The following is a 16,670-nucleotide window of genomic DNA, read 5'->3' on the forward strand; positions in this document are numbered from 1 at the left end:
AACACACACACACACACATATATATATGCGTGTGTGTGTGTGTGTGTGTTAAAAAGTTACAATCATTTAGCAATCATCATATAGCAAACACACATACCTATCACTTTGTCTTTCTTCCCATTCCTTATTGGAGTGCACAGTAGACTTTTGATTGGACAGTTTGAGGATTGTAGAGTTTCACTCTTAAAAAAATAAATGCAATGAAGAGAGGGTCAAATAAACTCAGTTTAAAGCAGTTTCAGGAAATTCATGTTGCAAAATGGGGGAGGTGAATGTCTGAATGAATAACAACATCGGGATCCCAGAGCGGGATGACCCTATACCAGCTGACTTTCCATTCCAGCCTTCCCCTGAGTACTTACTGTCCATGGGAATCGCTGGTCTTTGGTGACATCTGCAATGTTCAGTGGCTCCAAAGTGTTCTTAACATACTGGGCATACATATAGTTAATCTTATTGACATCACATTCTCTGTAAAACACAGGAAAAAAAAAAGTTTAAGCACTCCTGCTGACAACTTTACAACGCTAATACTACACAACTTTACTACAAAACAGAAAGCGTGTCTTTCTCAGTTTACTTATTCTAATGAAAATAATTCAGAATATTAAGTTCCCAGCAGGCATTCCAATCTGACTATTCTCAAAATGATTCAAAGTCTTAAAAATCCAAAAGATTTTAGATGCATGAGAATTAATTCAAACAAACGGTATAATTCATTCAAACAAATGTGATCTTACTTCAATATTTCATCTCTGATATGTAGTGGACAGAATTTTACCATTCAGCTAATTCAACATTTTTTTTTCAACTTTTAATACTATTAAACTCTCAATATATAAAAAATATTGAATTATTTTTTCCGTTTTCAGAATAATTATATATTCTATTATAATTATAAAATAAAATCACATTTTGTATGTGTGAAACATAGTTTTATTGTACATTCAAATAAAAATTAAATTTGATTAATTTCAACATCTTTACAGACGCTGCATATCATTAGTCTTTGGTTGCGTCCGTTGTAAATTCATAGCTATATAAACAGTTTGTTTTTACAAACCAAGGGACTTTGTCTTGCGTTACATTATCTTCTCTCTTTTATGATAACCCCACCTGTTTGGGAAGTCGACGGATCCTGCAAGCTCGTCATGTTCCATGTGAAACACACTGGAGAATGTGTTCTGTAACACAAGCAGAACAGCAATTACTTACTCCGCAGTTTCGCTCACAGAGGTAAACTTTGAGGAGGTTTAACACAGAGGTAAGCCAGCGTTTCTGAGGCTTTTTAATGCTATTAGTGTCCGGCTGCCTGTGTAAACCCAACGTTGAATATCTGCAGTCACACAGTTTAATGCGCCTGTGTTTGTGCATTTTTGGAAGGGTTAGAATTTCCCGCTCGTGACAAGCAAATAGTTACGGAGCGCGGATTGGTACGAAAAGCATTTTGCAGGCAGTCAAAACAAAAACGTTCACGGTGGATCTGTGCAATAAACAATGAAAAATTAGATCATTTCCACATTCCAGACCTCGAATTTGGGTTTGCCTGAAAAACACTTGGAGAACAGTGTCTTAATAAATTAAGGTGCCATTCGAACGCAGTTCAAGAGGTGAAACCTGCCTCAGTTAGGAAGACCTCGGTTTTTCACAATACTTTTCATAACACTCACTATCACTGTGACCTGGAGAATGAATTCATAAAACTAACAAGCCGTCTTTCTACTTTATATCTGGACTTTGGTGCAACTTCCAAATCCTATAAAAACTGTGTATCAAGTTGAGAAAAACCAGAGCTTTTTCTATGAACAGGGTATGAGAACTAGGTTTCTAGGTCAACAGATGACCTCTGAATTATGATCTGAGATCGAGTGTTTCTTCATGGTGCCACCTTCATCACAACAGCTCAGCTATCTAGACAACCTAAACATCTAAATGTTAAACGCGTTTCCTTTGTGTTTTGGAATTTATCAACAACTACGGACTATAGACATGCTCTAATAACACTAATAAAACTTAAAGAGTGGCCTATAATTTCAGATCTATTGCAACACATGGACTAGGTAACTGAAGTTAATATTCCAGCATACACGATTCATTCTATGCCCGTCTGCTTTGAATATAAACCACATTTTACCACATTAATATTAATGATTCTACCTAAACATCACTCAAATGCTTGTATTTAATTCAGGCTATTAGGCACGTTTTGATTCACACGTGAAGCGAAATACTTATAAACCAACCTAACAAATGACTTTGTGTTCTAGGTGAACCTTCGTAGAGCCGTATTTTGGGTTGTTTGCAAAGCCGAAAATAGGGAACGTAGCACAGTATCAGTACACTTTTCAAAATACACAGATGCACAGTGAGGTGGACCACCGCTGAATGAGAGCTTTCCCCCGATTTCTCAATGGGATAGGAAGATTAATCAGTTTTAATAATAAAAAAAGTTTCTGCCATGTTATATCATGACCAGTCTACCCTTCTCCGTGCATCCGCTGAAAGGGTTTCCCAGCTTTTCAAGTAATACGTTTTCCTTTGATCTTAAAAGAAGTGCATGTAGCCGGAATGCACAATGCTTTACTTGTTACAGTGTTTGCAACGCAGCAATATATTGAAATATGTGAAATTCAGCAAGCACTGGTATGTCCCTCAGAAAATGTAATTTAAAAAATCTGGTATTTTGGGCAGCGCCAAATAAGGAAGCAATTTAAGCGAAGTTCTCTGCTAGCGAGTCTGCTACAAAGGAAGCAAGTGTGTCTCGACTCTCTCACTCAGCTATGAAAATATCCAACACTGCCTCTCTTTTATAATGCAGAAACGTAAATGCTGTACATTAGCATTGACGGACTGTAAACAAAAAATCTTCATCTCGTTGGGGTAATATTTTAAAGAAGGTAAATAGAAATTTTACTGAAGCCCAAGCTTAATTGTCTGTTGGTGACACCATAGAAATTCAAAACGTGCTTGATATTTCCATGTTTTATGATCATAAGGATTCTTTGAAGGTGTTTTGGAAACAAATCTTACGGCTGTCTCCCTGTCAGAAATGAAGACAGTGCATTCTTGAGCCTGCATGAAAGACAAGATGGTGGCCACAGTTTTCCTCAGTAAGACCTCCAAAGACTGCTGCTCTTCAAAGATCAGGCTAGCCAGATCCAACAACACCTACAAAATAATTCAGGCAATGATTACTGCTTACAGCCAGGTTGCCGTTTATTCGAAGTTATACAACACTTATTTGTACTAAAGCGTAGAAAAACACCTGGTTTCGCCTGTTTTCCAGCTGTGACGTCTCATAGAGTTGTGCATTGTGTAGCACTATGCCTGAAAAAGCCAGATACGAAGAAAAGTCCTGTTGAGAAGTAAAATAACAATAACTGTTATTATTATAGTAAAATGACAAACTATAAAATAACAAAAAAAGCGAAAAATTTCACCCTCTCATCCTGTTCTGTGAAGGCACTGTTCTCTCCACACCTTTTATTGATTGCTTGTGCTACTCCAACAACCTTTAAGCATTAATAAGATAGCAGTCAAGTTTTAATGGTACACGTTGCAAATATTGTATAACAGTTGAGACATGTTTAGTGTAAATCTCTCACCTCATCTCTGTGATTTTTGATAGGCAAACACAAGATGCTCTGTGTCTTATATCCTGTAATTTGGTCCACTTCTGCATTAAAACGTGGATCCTGAATCAAAAAACAAAAATCAACCACAATTCCCATTTTTTCCAGCATTTCTATAAATTATGACAATTATAGCACTATTTCAAAAATAAACTAATTCTTATGCACCCTACACTGTAAAAAAACACCATGCTTTTAAAAGATTGTGAAAATGCTACAGTAATAACCTGTTTAATGGACGGAACAGGAAGTTCCTATAAAATTTACCGGGAAAAAGCGTAAATTGACAATCCCAGAATTCCCTGCATTGCATTTTACATTTAGTTTGAATTTGATGTTTTTTCTGTTTCTTCTTGGGCTTTCTTATCAGCGATGTTTATCAGGGTTGTATGTTACATCTAATGCTGCTTGTGATTGGCTTTGGTTCATCACATGACTTTTTCATCACCACATGCTTTTGGAGGTTATCAGTGTATTTCAAAAGGTACAAAACAGATTTAAGGACTTTAATAGGTTGGTATATAAACGTTATATCAATTAATGAAATTACGGTATTTAACTGTAAATTTTACTTAAAATTGTAAAACCAAAAATGTTGTTACCGTATTTTTACGGAGGAATTCTGCCAGCTTTTCACCGTAAATTTTACTCTTATTTTTTACACAATCCAGTCATAAACGTTAAAGTTTTAGTTTACCCTAAATAAATGAATAATCAATCTATCATATACATTGCGTTTGTTTATTCGGTGTTTAGCTCGGACTGCAGGGTAGGGTATGCCCTGTTAGAATGCCTTGGGACTCTGTGCCTGTTGTTTTGATACCACCAGCCTATCAGCACTGTCATGACATCATTTTATTCTTGGTTTCTTGTGGCTCAGAAACAACTGTGACCCTGAGCACAGATGGCAGATCTGGGGGGTTGGGGGGGGGGTTTGTCCCATAACACCCGAGCAACTGCAGTTCTGTTTCGCACCACTACTGGCACAAAAATATTTCAAATAAACAAATATATTTTAAAGACAGATGACGTTAAACTGCACCATGAAGAGCTAGTTTTCTTAATTGGACCCTTTTCTGATATGCGAATATATAATGTTGACGTTTTAAATGATGACTGTTTGATTACTGGTTGATTGTTCATATAAAACAGTGCCGCACAAGACCAATAAACGCTTACACTTCATGCCAAATACGGTTAAAGGTTTATCTTAACCTTCATTTTTGTGTTTCAAGACACATCCTATATTTTCCTATTTTCACTATCTTCCTCTTTAACTCTTTTTCCTCCCTTTCCCTCTCTGTAGAAAAACAATTAAACTAAATTACAAAGAGCTAAAAATACCTGCCTTCATTATACAAACTGTTGGTTAGCAACTGAATTGCATAACATTTAAATCTAATCAAAGGCCTTAAGAGATATAGCCCAAATTGTGTTTCTAAGGAAAGACATTATTAGTCTCTGAAACCGAAGTGTTTCCTATGCACGTGACAAGGTAACACAGAGGAAGCAGATGAGAAGAGAATGCCTTAATAAAACCGCAGACAGAAATTGTCTAACCATTGAGATAAGCAGGTAAATGCAAACTTTTCGCTATTCACAGATTTATTATAAGATCTGAGGGTGATGAGGGAAGAAACACAAATTTGTCTTAGTTGTCGTCGTTTAACTACCAATGATTTCTACTTATTTAATTCATTTTAATTTGATGTATTCGAAACGTTCATTTCACATCTGAATTACCGACAAATTTAGGCATTCTCATTTATAGTCTGAGTGAAAAACAGTGGGTGAAATGACAGGGCCTTACCTCATATGCATTCTTAATGTTCAGAGGCTGTCCAGTGGCTGCCACATATCCCACAATTCCTTTGTTCCATTCCAGGCGAATACCACTGTTGGAAGCCTCCTCAAGAGTGGATCCTTCTGCGACATCAAACAGCCGGCTAACCAGGAACTTCCTGTTTGAACTGTCCTCTCCAACCAAGAACAACGAATAGCGATCCGCAGCTATCAACTCGTGAGTGTGTAAGAAGATCCTGTGGCACAGGGCAGTAAGGTCCAAGTGACTTGAAACATCCCGTACAAGCTCCAACAGACGAGCACAGCGGTCCCCATTTTCACGAACTCTTGAGTCCGTAATACCTCCGCCCTCGTCTGTCCCGTTGCCTGAGCCAGGCCGCTGGGGAGGAGGAAGTGGCATCTGCACCCTTTCTGTATCGCTAAGAAAAGTAAGCGAACCCTCGGCGTCTTTCACAACAATGGGACGAAGCGGCCTGTCGAACTCAGATGCAGAGATCTTTCGCGTAGGGGTGGACGGAGCTGGACTTGGAGATGGTGCATCAGTTGGACCCAGTGAATGGAGGGCCGATAAAGGTTCTGGCGGAGCTTTAGATCCTTCCCTAGATGGCTGAATGGAGTGGACACGTTCAGCAAACCAAGCGTTGACCATTTCCCTTAAGAAAGAAAGAAATGAAACCAAAAACATTAGCTCGTCAGTGTCCTGACCTAAAAAAAATTACATATACAAAGTAATTGCCTAATCTGATTTGATCAATTTGATTATACCTAGACGCAAAGTCAGTTCACTTAGGTAATCGTCTTGGTAATGCAACCAGGCAGCTATTTCCTAGCTAACGCTCATACAACTTCAGCTGCTAAAATCCGCCCTCATATATTTTCTTATACCTTTCAGTCCGGTCAAATTAATGCGCATGCATGTCATACAGCAAACAAACAAAATAATTAAAAAGTGGGAGCATTTCTAGAGCTGCCATATGCCTTCCTCTTATTCTGTCTCTGCTACTCATCTGGAAAATCTGTTTCAACTCATCTCCAGACAGTTGACCCAGCAAGATAAAACAGCAATTTAAAGAATTTTTACAGTTCACCTCAGTTATTTCAAGGTTTTACGGGCAGTTTCTTGGACTGGATCTATCTATATAATGAACTGTTACAAAGGTTCTATGTTACGTTCTCAAAGTTTTCATAAAAAGCTGAATGGGACTTTGAGTTTAGCAGCTCAAATGGAAAACATCAGAGAACATATCCCATAATCATAACATCTGGCCATAGATTATTTCTAAATCTGTCAAAACAACACTAATGTAGTGGCTTTTATTAAACTAACACTACAATGAAAGTAGCATAACAAATGTTTTTTTTAAAGAAATGTTCAAACTCCATTATAGTCTCAGTGGACCAGACCTAAATTGTCCTTGGCTAGAATACTTTAAATAAATAACATTCCCTTTGAAGAGACACCATCCAACCCTTCCTAAAGCTAGTAACTTTATCTGAAGTCCCTCATGCTAAGCAGTCTTAATTTATCCCAGCCAATCTAATAGTAAGGATTTGAGTTGTTTTTCAGTGTTAATAACGGCAATAAACCACCAAACAAACAGCTGGCCAGATGTTAGAGTAAAATATAATAGGTCAAATAATCAAATAAATAAATAATTATTAATAGACATTAATTAAATATAATTAATATGTAAATAGAATGAATATCTGGGATTCCCAGAGGGAAGAGCTGTAGGTGCTACACACATCCAGGAACGGTGCAATGTTTGGTAGAATTTCTTAACTACTTTTGTGCTTTGGCAATATGTATGGCAAATTTGTATGAATTTCTATGATTCTCATATTTTTGTAGGATCTGCTATTTCCTCCCAAAAAAACTCTTACACTTCTGTATGAATCAAGCCATACATATAAATTGCAGAACTGCAAAATAGTTGTTTTCTTATGAAAGTTTGCATAAAGAACATCAAAATCAATCTATATATCAATACATAAAAGTTCACGTCTTTGCTAGTTAGCGATTAAACAGTTTAAGCAATGAGCAGCTATGCTACACCATAATAGCTGCCGTAGCGTCTAACATCTCCGTGAAGCGGATGGTGTCGATGTCGGGCATACAGCACGTCAAAATAAAACATCCACACGATTTGAAATTGCTACACCTAACCTCATATATGACTGATTCCTAACAAACGAGTTTCACGTTATGTTCACATCGGAGTGAACGAGACAAAATGCAGTATATTTTTACACGTTCCTTTACAAAAAAAAAAAAAAAAGTGAAACAGCTAAAGTTAAAGGCAGATATCTGGCGATGATGAGAACGTGAAGCGCGGGCGTTGCGCAGCTGGAGCGAGCGGGTTTAGTCTGAGCCTCGTTACATGGCTGCATGGCTTTAAACTCAAATCTGCGCCTTGAACTTACCGAGAAGCTTTGCGTACAAAATAAGAATGTGCGAACTCTAGGTTGTCGTCAAGCCAAGCCTCCATCATCCTTTCACTTTCAGGAGGATAGACCTCCATTCCGCCTACACAGATCAGCCGGTGGATATCATCCGCCTGCTCTCTTCTGATGTTCAGTCACAAACACGCTTCCACCACAACCAGCCACCGGCGTCTACACTGACTGCTCTCTCTCTCTCTCTCTCTCTCTCTCTCTCTCTCTCTCTCTCTCTCTCTCTCTCTCTCTCTCTCTCTCTCTCTCTCTCTCTCTCTCTCCCTCTCACACACACACATACACACGCGCGCGCGCGCACTTAACGCCGCCTTACATTAAAATAAAGTCTATCTCTCGTGTAATTCAAACTAAATTCTTAAAAGCTTGTTACCCATTCGGAAGAATACCTCAATTTAGGTGATTATGAAAAATAACAGTCGTAGGTATTTTGGTACATTAGGCAATTAGTCGCCTGTATCACTTTTTTTTTGGTCTCATTTGGCGCTTTTTTTTTTTTTTTATGTGAAACGTATATAAACGTTTTACTGCCATTTGATATTACCAAATAAACTTGTCACAACCACTTCATCAAGTAAATCGATATCACAAACATGCCATATGGGTAGCTGGCGTGACGTGCCAATTAATAATCGAATCATGCTTCAAGCTACATTTAAAAGCATTTTTAATCAACATTTACAAATATTTAATTGTTATCGTTTAAAATCGTTATGCGTTCAACTATTTTATAAGCTCGGATAGTTAAAAGACAGCGTAAATCAACTGAAATAAATAAATGACGCCCATTTAAATTTAACGCCCGTTTATATATCTATATACTCAACGGACATGCGGTATATACAGTCAAACCATTTGATTTTATTAACTCAACAAAATTACGAATCCTTACCAGACATTCGTCCCTTTGAACTTTTTTTTGCTAACCTATTGCCTAATATCGAACAGCCCTGACCCACCCCTAAGCACTACCCCATCTCTGTACTCAATGGTGTAACCTTACCAGCAGATGGTGCCTCCTTCTCTCCTGGGAGAGAGAGAGATACCACTGAAGGCATATGTGCTCTCTTGGGTACAAATGTGATTCCACTGTATACACGGTGGCCTGGCTGAGCTAATGACAGTCCCTGGAGAGACTATATGTCAGTGAGAGTGAACGGTATTGGAAAATGTTTCAATAAAACATTTTTATATTGTTTTTTTTCTTCATTCATCGGTGGCAGACACTCCCGACTATCTTTCCACAGAAGATGGACCTTAGGAGTCGTGTCGGGACATGCTATAGGCTTACGGTGGGATTCCTTTGGCTCCCATGCACCACATGCAACCTTCACAACCTCCAAGCACCATTTGTCATGGCGTACCCAACTAATATATGCATAACCACACAAAGTCAGGCTGAAAGGCTGAGACACTGTCCAGACACGGTCACTCAAGTCACTCTAAGTTAAACTACTCGGTTCGCCTTTCAGTCATAAGTCAAACAACACTCTATTCCTTCACATAATTCCATGCACTACATTAAACAGCTCAGCCGCTATTGTAAACCCTAAAGTCAGTGCTATGGAGGAGAGCGTTGGATGGAGAGAGGTCCTATGCGGTCCTTCGATGGAAACAATTTGGAGTGCTTAGTTTGTCCTATGTAGCGCTCAACAAGACAAATATGGCAGTAAAATCATTTATTAGCAGCAGGTTTAATGGAGACAGAGAGAATAGGGTTGAAACCGGGGTCAAAACAATGGAACAGGCCTACTGCAGAGACACAAATGAATGTGCCACTAGATGCAGGAAATGACGTAACTTGAAAAATCCCGTTAAACACGTATTGTCTAAAATTTGCATGCCTTTAAAAGAGTTATTTTGCCTGACAGTGTTCGCCTTTCACTGATCAATTAAATAATTTTCATGATATCCTGATGATATTTATACAAGTAACATAAAGGAAGCAGATAGTGATTTTACGTATTTTAATACATATGCTATGTATATATGCAGTAAAATTAATCAATTAACCAAACAGGGTGCAATTTATGGGGGGCCTGACTCTTAAGTCCCCATAGGAAGTCAAAACAAAAGGTGTGGAAGTTTAAGTATTTAAATGCATTTTTTTTAATACGAGCATAGCCAAGATGCATATACTCCTGCCTGCAACAGTCAGCTGTATCACATACATATTCTGTGATACTACAAAAACTTCAAATGTTTTGTCAGAATGTTCAAATCTAAAAATCACAGACCCTCAAAAGTTATTTTAAAAGTTTGCACGCTGAATGTAGCACCTAGTTCCTTTCAATTCAATACATGTGACCGACGATTCATAAACCTATGGCTACAGGGATAGTTTACCCAAAAATAGAAATATTGAAAATAGTTTTAAACATTTTTTTTAACATACAACATACATGAAGTCAACGAACTTCTCAAAAAAGTACAACATGAGGGAAAATGGTTTTGGGTGAACTATTCCTTTAAGAGTTCTTATTATAAATACATGCACTGTTCACTGTTTTCAAGTTTTTATGCCATGGCATGCACATCAAGACCTTAGGTATGCTCTGCAGGCATAGTTACCTCCAGCATGCACAGAATTCTCCTTTATATCACATCTCCTCTAGGACTATGAAGGGGTCACAAGCGGGGTATTTCGCGAGAAAATCTGCTGCAGTAGAAAGCGTCCCCAGCGAACAGTTCTGAGCTCTGCTTGAATATTGTTAAATATTTCGTGAGGTAGTGGAGAGGGTTTCGGGGGGCTGAGTCTTTCTTTCTGAGCTTGACAAACCACAGAGCTATCCCTGGTAAACATCACGAAGGTCTAGCGAGATTTGGAATAAACACAAAGGAAAGCGTGCAAGGGGGAGGGCTTACCCTCACATTCAGGTTATTTTATGAGATACATAACAGGATGTCAGGAGAGCCTGAGCCGAATTGAGATGTGGTCTGCCTGTTGCAGAAAGCATCTTAAATTAGCAACAGTTAAACCGGTCAAGCAAACCTCTTATGCTAACTTCGCTGGAATACATTTGCATGGTCAATTAACATTCAAAAAGACATTATGTAAATGACCACTGCATAAATGAGCACATCTGTAATGAAATTGGAGCGAATGTCTCTTTTTGCTGGCGCACCATCAAGAATATAAAACACCTCTTTCTGTTTGGAAGTCAATTGCATGCATATGTTAAAAATGAATTGCAAATATAAATGAGTGATGCTTGTTGTTGTGAAAACGGATGTTATATCTTTACGTTTTTTTTTTAGAAGAAATGATATTGTGGTCTAGTACATACTCCACTACAATACTTAAAATAATAATACAAAGTGTTTATTTTAAAAGAGACCGTAATGTGTAGCATATACTTTATTAAAATACTAAGTATATATACTTTTAATAACCAATTTAAAAACATATATACGTATACGACACACTACACCAGGATTACAGCATGAGAACAACATACAGTAGATGCCTTTGAGATTTTTCTGTCTGCTATGTCTGGAAATACATTAAACATCCAATCCATCTTGATGATTGTCAAATCGACAATTATCGCTATGAATTATAACTCTCTCTTCAGTTTAAACAGCTGTAAAACAGGGTGAAAAGTAGGTCTTTGCTAACAATAGAAGTACATCTGGAACACATTTGTTGCTCCAAACACACTGTATGTATTATTGGTTACCTCTAGGTGAACCCCATTTTTTAAACTTCGGTCATAGGTTGATGTTGAACATAATGCAGATTTCATGGATTGATGGGTTTTGCCTCAATGGATTTGCTAAGTGTAAAACCTTGTGTGAAAATTTGTTATAGACATGCTCAAATCACGCTCGAATCATAAATATCAAACTAGACGTCAAGTTTGATATTTATGATGTTTTGTCCTACAATACTTGGTGACATATCAACATATATTTGATTTAAATGTCTTGTGAATAATGGCATCAACATTTGTTTCCACACGACATGGTTTCAGAGGACTTGGAATACAGAACTTTGGTTAAATGGACTACTTTAATATATCTTAGTTTTTGTCCTTCAGCGTCCTTTATCTACTGCATCTCTAATGCCAGTTTCCACCGTCAAATGATACTTCTTGACAAGTTTTCACGAAAAAACAAAACACATGCAGACAGAATAGAAACAGATATGTAAGGAGGTTGAGGCTACTTTGTTTTTTCCACTCTAATGATGTACAGGTATTACTCTGTGCAAGCTGTTAATTCACTAGTAATTGTTGATGGAAAGAACAGAGGAGCTCATTTCAGCGTGTGAAAACACTCTTGATTTCCCTGAGGCAGTGTCCAAGATTTTGTCACGTCTCTTTCCACACACAAACAAAGGCAACAACCCCATGAGAGTTGTTACATGCTGTTTTTTTATGTTGTGATGTGAAGTTTGTACAAGTGCAATCAATGACTGGCTAGCACATAACAAAACTGTATAGGCTAATTTAATAGAAGTCTATTTGTCATTGGCTAATAGTAGAATTACAGATTTTTTTTCAACTGCTTACACACTAAATCTTATACATATATACAGTTTCTTTGCTTTTGAGGTGTGTTTGTGATATTTTGAATGCAGTGCTTCATTTTGCAAGAGATGTGAGTCAGTTTGCATTTTGTGTTTGCAGTACTTTGTGTGTAAAGTTCTGAAAATATCTGTAAGCAGTCGAAAAAAACTGTAATATTCTTTTCAAAGTTGTGTTAGCCTTTAGCGCACAAATACACACTGTCAGTTTTTCACTTTTGTTAATATTTCATATTCCCCATGTGTATTCCCTCTGTGTTTTTTCTCTGTGACCTAGTTCTGTTGATTTGTTCTTTATGTTCAGATTTGTCTTGTCAATTATATTCGGTTACCTTGCCCGTATAAATTGGGTTCAGGGCCTGTATTCATGAAAAATCTTAGTGCTAAGAGTTGCTCCTATTGACAAAATTCTTAGAAATGTGGGTGTTTCCCCTTGAAAAAGATCCTAGTAAATAAAAAAAGTAATTCAGAAAGCATCTTAAATGGAACTCTAGGTATTATATTATATTAAGCTATCAAGCCAGTAGAGGAGTCTGACCAGGTGCACTTGCTGGCAACATAGTCTAGGGGAGGGTTGGTGGAGTCAGGGGTGAGCTAGAATGGGATTCTTGGAGCTATTTAGGTCAACTTAAGGACATTGTTATAATGGACCTGAGTAACTGGTGGGGAGAGGTGTAACCTAACCCTGAATCTTCTGTGTCTCTGCTGGTTCCGTCTAGCTTCTGTTCTGCAGTGCTCCTACCCAGTATCACTCTCCCACCTCCTCTAAATTTAGCCAGTTCTGATTGTCTCTGCTAGTTCCTGTGAGCCCCTCAACTCACCCAACAGGGCACTCTGTTCCACCCACAGCCTTTGAGCCCTGGACACCTTGGTCCTTCGACCCATCAGCTCCAAATTGGCTCCCTCATCCCTCTGACTCCACATTGGTCAGTGGTCGACCATCTCTTCTTCACTCCACTGGCTTTGCCTCATCACTCCGTACCCTTTGGCTCTGTCAGGCTTCTCCCTTCCCCCGGCTCCATCTTCATCCTTCTCCACCGCGGTCTTCTGAACCTGTCTCCACATCGGTTACCTGAGTCTTCAGCTCTAGCTGACTTCACCCTGGGGCTTCGTCATGGCTGGTCCCTGGTCCAACACTTGTCTTTTTCCTGGGAGGGGGCCAAATGTCACAGTTTTGGACATTTGTTTCTTACTCCCCATGTGCTCTGTGTTTTTTCCCCGTGACCTAGTTCTGTTGATCATTTCATTATTTTCAGGTGTGTCTTGTCAATTATCCTCAGTTACCTTTGCCATATAAGTTGCATTCTGGTCTTTAGTCTTCATCCGTTCTGGTCTTGAATATGTTGTGTGTATGCTTTGTCTCTTGGATTGTGAGTTATGTTAATCTTTGTGTTTGGAAATACACTAACCGAGTAATTTAAGGGAACAGAACTATGGAAAAAATCCTATTTGAGCAAACTAGGTAAAAGAGAAACAAATATTACAAAAAAAAATATATAACCAAATTATTGAAAGTGAAAGTCATAATATGCCAGGTTATATTGAGGTCAGGGTACATGATAAGACTGTGGTACAAGTAGGATTTGCAAAGTCCGCACCTGGTTGACAAATCAGGGTACGCTTCTAGATAGGATGTGTGCAAGAGAGATAAGAGAAGATTCACTGTGACAGCTGTGTCCGTTTCTTGCTTTATTACTTTAGTTGATACGAGAAGCAGATAAACCCGTCAACTTTCTATCATGTGGAATGTCCTGCTTCAAGTGATCTTAAAAACTTGCGATATAGCAATGTACAAGAATCCATTGGTTCAAGTATTCAAAATTATGCAACAATTAATTTGAATTTAAGTCAAAGCAGTAAAATGTAAGACAAAACGCACGCCAGACAGTTGATCAAGTGGTTAATGAGTTTGGCGAGTGGATAAAGAGAGAGCCTCTCCAGATCATTATTTTCAAGGACTGTAATAGATTCATAACTTCAAAATGCAAGAGTTATTAAAATAAATAATGTTGAACCTGTGGCCTATTTTTAAATGCAATCAGGTCCACTGTATTGGTACCACCATATATTCAGATAGATAGATAGATAGATTCATTTTCTGACTTCTATCAGCAAAGTGTTTGCTCATCCCTTCAGAGTTATTTTTAGTAAGAGGGCTTTGGAATAACTCTTGCCTAGAAATGGAAATTTAAGATCAACACAATGAGAACTTGGCTCTGCAGCTCTATCCCCTGTGGAATTTGTGACTTATACAAGTAGTCCAAAAAAAAAAAAAAAAAAGAATAAAGAAAATTCTTAAACATCTACCATACCACAAGGGGATCTCCAAATGCTAAGAGAGGAAACTGGATTTCCTTTGATGGGATCTGGGATATGCATGATCTTTTTCTTAACTGTTTTGTCCACATGGTAAATTTAAAACAATTTTAAGGACACACATAGCATTTGGAAGGTTTCTGTATGAATGTAACAAAAGCTAATGCAGATCACAAGTCAAACATGCACCCACCTGGTAGGATTCACATTCAAAAATAATAAATATAGGTTATAATAAATAGTAATTGAATGTTTGTTTCCAAACTAGACCAGTAAATGGGAAAAGCTGTTTTATGTTGACTAAAATGATTGACCCAGTTCCTCAAAAGTGATGTCAGGGTAGTTTTGTTTTGTTTTGCAAGCTGCATATCTGTGCTTTGAACTTATCTAAAAGCTTGCTTTTCAAAAAAAGGCAGTCCAAAAATAGCTTTTGCGTTTGACAAACACCGAATATCCAACCGCACGAATATGGCACAACATACGGTAAGTGTAAATCAACAGAACATAAATATGTTGTGTTGACAAAAAGTCCTGACGGTTTTCATATCCTTCATATGATTCTAAGAAAGTCATAAACAGAATAAATTATACATTTGTTTTATTATGATGTTACGTAACCTACAGCTTTTATAGAAGGCCTAGTGAACTAAAAGGGAGTAACAGCACACACCCACTCAAACACACTACATCCTGATGTCAAAAGGTATATCAATCACCTCACAGTTCTAGGACCTCCTCCATGCTGATCCTTTACTCACATTAACTTGATCCACAATATATACATGAATTACGTCTGTCACAGTCAGATTAGTACGCAATCTCACATTTTCAACTCACCCCATGTTGAATCCTCGGGTAAAATGTCTCCAATAAAAACGGTATCCTTTTTTCTTCTTCTTTTTCCTCGCTCTCCCTCTTTCTCCTCTTCAAACTTTCCCTCTTTAACAGAGGCTTCTAGCAGACTAGCTTTTATTTATGTCCTTTTTTGGGATTGGAGTAGATGGAGAGAGCTTGCAGAACATTACATTACTCCCTTGCTGTTATACCCACGAAACTTTGCCTGCCCTCTCTCTCTCTCTCTCTCTCTCTCTCTCTCTCTCTCTCTCTCTCTCTCTCTCTCTCTCTCTCTCTCTCTCTCTTGCTCTGTTTTATGAATCCCACTCTGAAATATCCGTGAGATAACCAATCGCACGCAAGATCACATTCAGGTGCATTGCACGCATGCAGGTTTCCAGCCCGTGTTTGAGAAATTCACATTGATTTAATATGTTTATGTAAAAGCATCGCTAAACAAGTTTGGTCTGTGTTTGGCTCTCTGTTTGTCTTACGCCATTACACTTAGGTGAAATACGGCAGGGAAAGGGTTCAAGTTCACTTGTCCGAGACACAAAAACATACCCGGTCATTAACTGTTCTCAAGAGCTTGAAGCAACTGGGCTCCAAGAGGGAACTACTTGTACCACTGAGTTTAACAAACCCAGGTAACTAGACTCTGGAGTACAGCCCTGGTAAACATAGGCCACGGTCTCTAGAGAGCAGCAGATCTAGCAGGCCTTCTCATTATGAAGAGGCACCACCTTATTTGGACACTGACATTCATTTGTTTCTGGAATAGTTAAATAATCTACACTGGCTTGATGTGGCATACTCCGCTGTGTTTTTGGTTAACAACCACAAGGACCCATTTCTTAATACTTAAGTCACTTTTTCAAAACTCTTCACACAGTGAGCAAAATGTGAGCTAAACTGTATTTTTTTTAGTTGCATGTTTACACACACTTTTCAGTAATTTTACATAAAAACAATACAAAACTGAATAAGTCAGAAATGTACCAGATTTTTAGTAATATGAAAACGTAACTAAATCTGTAAGATTTATACAATACCAATTTATTTAAAAAAAAAAATGCTTACAAACAATATCTTTACTTGTCATA

The 16,670-nt window shown here is 37.9% G+C and overlaps 1 protein-coding gene across 4 annotated transcripts in view; it reads right to left on the bottom strand.

Annotated features, from left to right (window-relative positions):
- The window catches only part of pde5ab (phosphodiesterase 5A, cGMP-specific, b), a 29,162-nt gene extending 13,372 nt beyond the window's left edge, over positions 1-15,790 (bottom strand). For 3 of the 4 annotated variants that reach the window (XM_043244605.1, XM_043244604.1, XM_043244603.1), the window contains exons 1-9: positions 7,860-8,055; positions 5,443-6,088; positions 3,606-3,695; positions 3,441-3,512; positions 3,266-3,355; positions 3,031-3,168; positions 1,117-1,184; positions 363-471; positions 98-182 (exon numbers count right to left, since the gene is read on the bottom strand). In XM_043244605.1, coding sequence (XP_043100540.1) covers positions 98-182; positions 363-471; positions 1,117-1,184; positions 3,031-3,168; positions 3,266-3,355; positions 3,441-3,512; positions 3,606-3,695; positions 5,443-6,088; positions 7,860-7,957 — 1,396 coding nt within the window. In that variant the 5' untranslated portion in view covers positions 7,958-8,055. Of the gene's footprint in view, positions 1-97; positions 183-362; positions 472-1,116; positions 1,185-3,030; positions 3,169-3,265; positions 3,356-3,440; positions 3,513-3,605; positions 3,696-5,442; positions 6,089-7,859; positions 8,056-15,570 lie in introns of those variants that run through there. The other variant, XM_043244606.1, reaches the window with a different exon arrangement.
- Positions 15,791-16,670: the final 880 nt, after the last annotated feature.

Source organism: Puntigrus tetrazona, chromosome 7 (assembly GCF_018831695.1).
Source record: "Puntigrus tetrazona isolate hp1 chromosome 7, ASM1883169v1, whole genome shotgun sequence".
Classification (NCBI taxonomy): domain Eukaryota; kingdom Metazoa; phylum Chordata; class Actinopteri; order Cypriniformes; family Cyprinidae; genus Puntigrus; species Puntigrus tetrazona.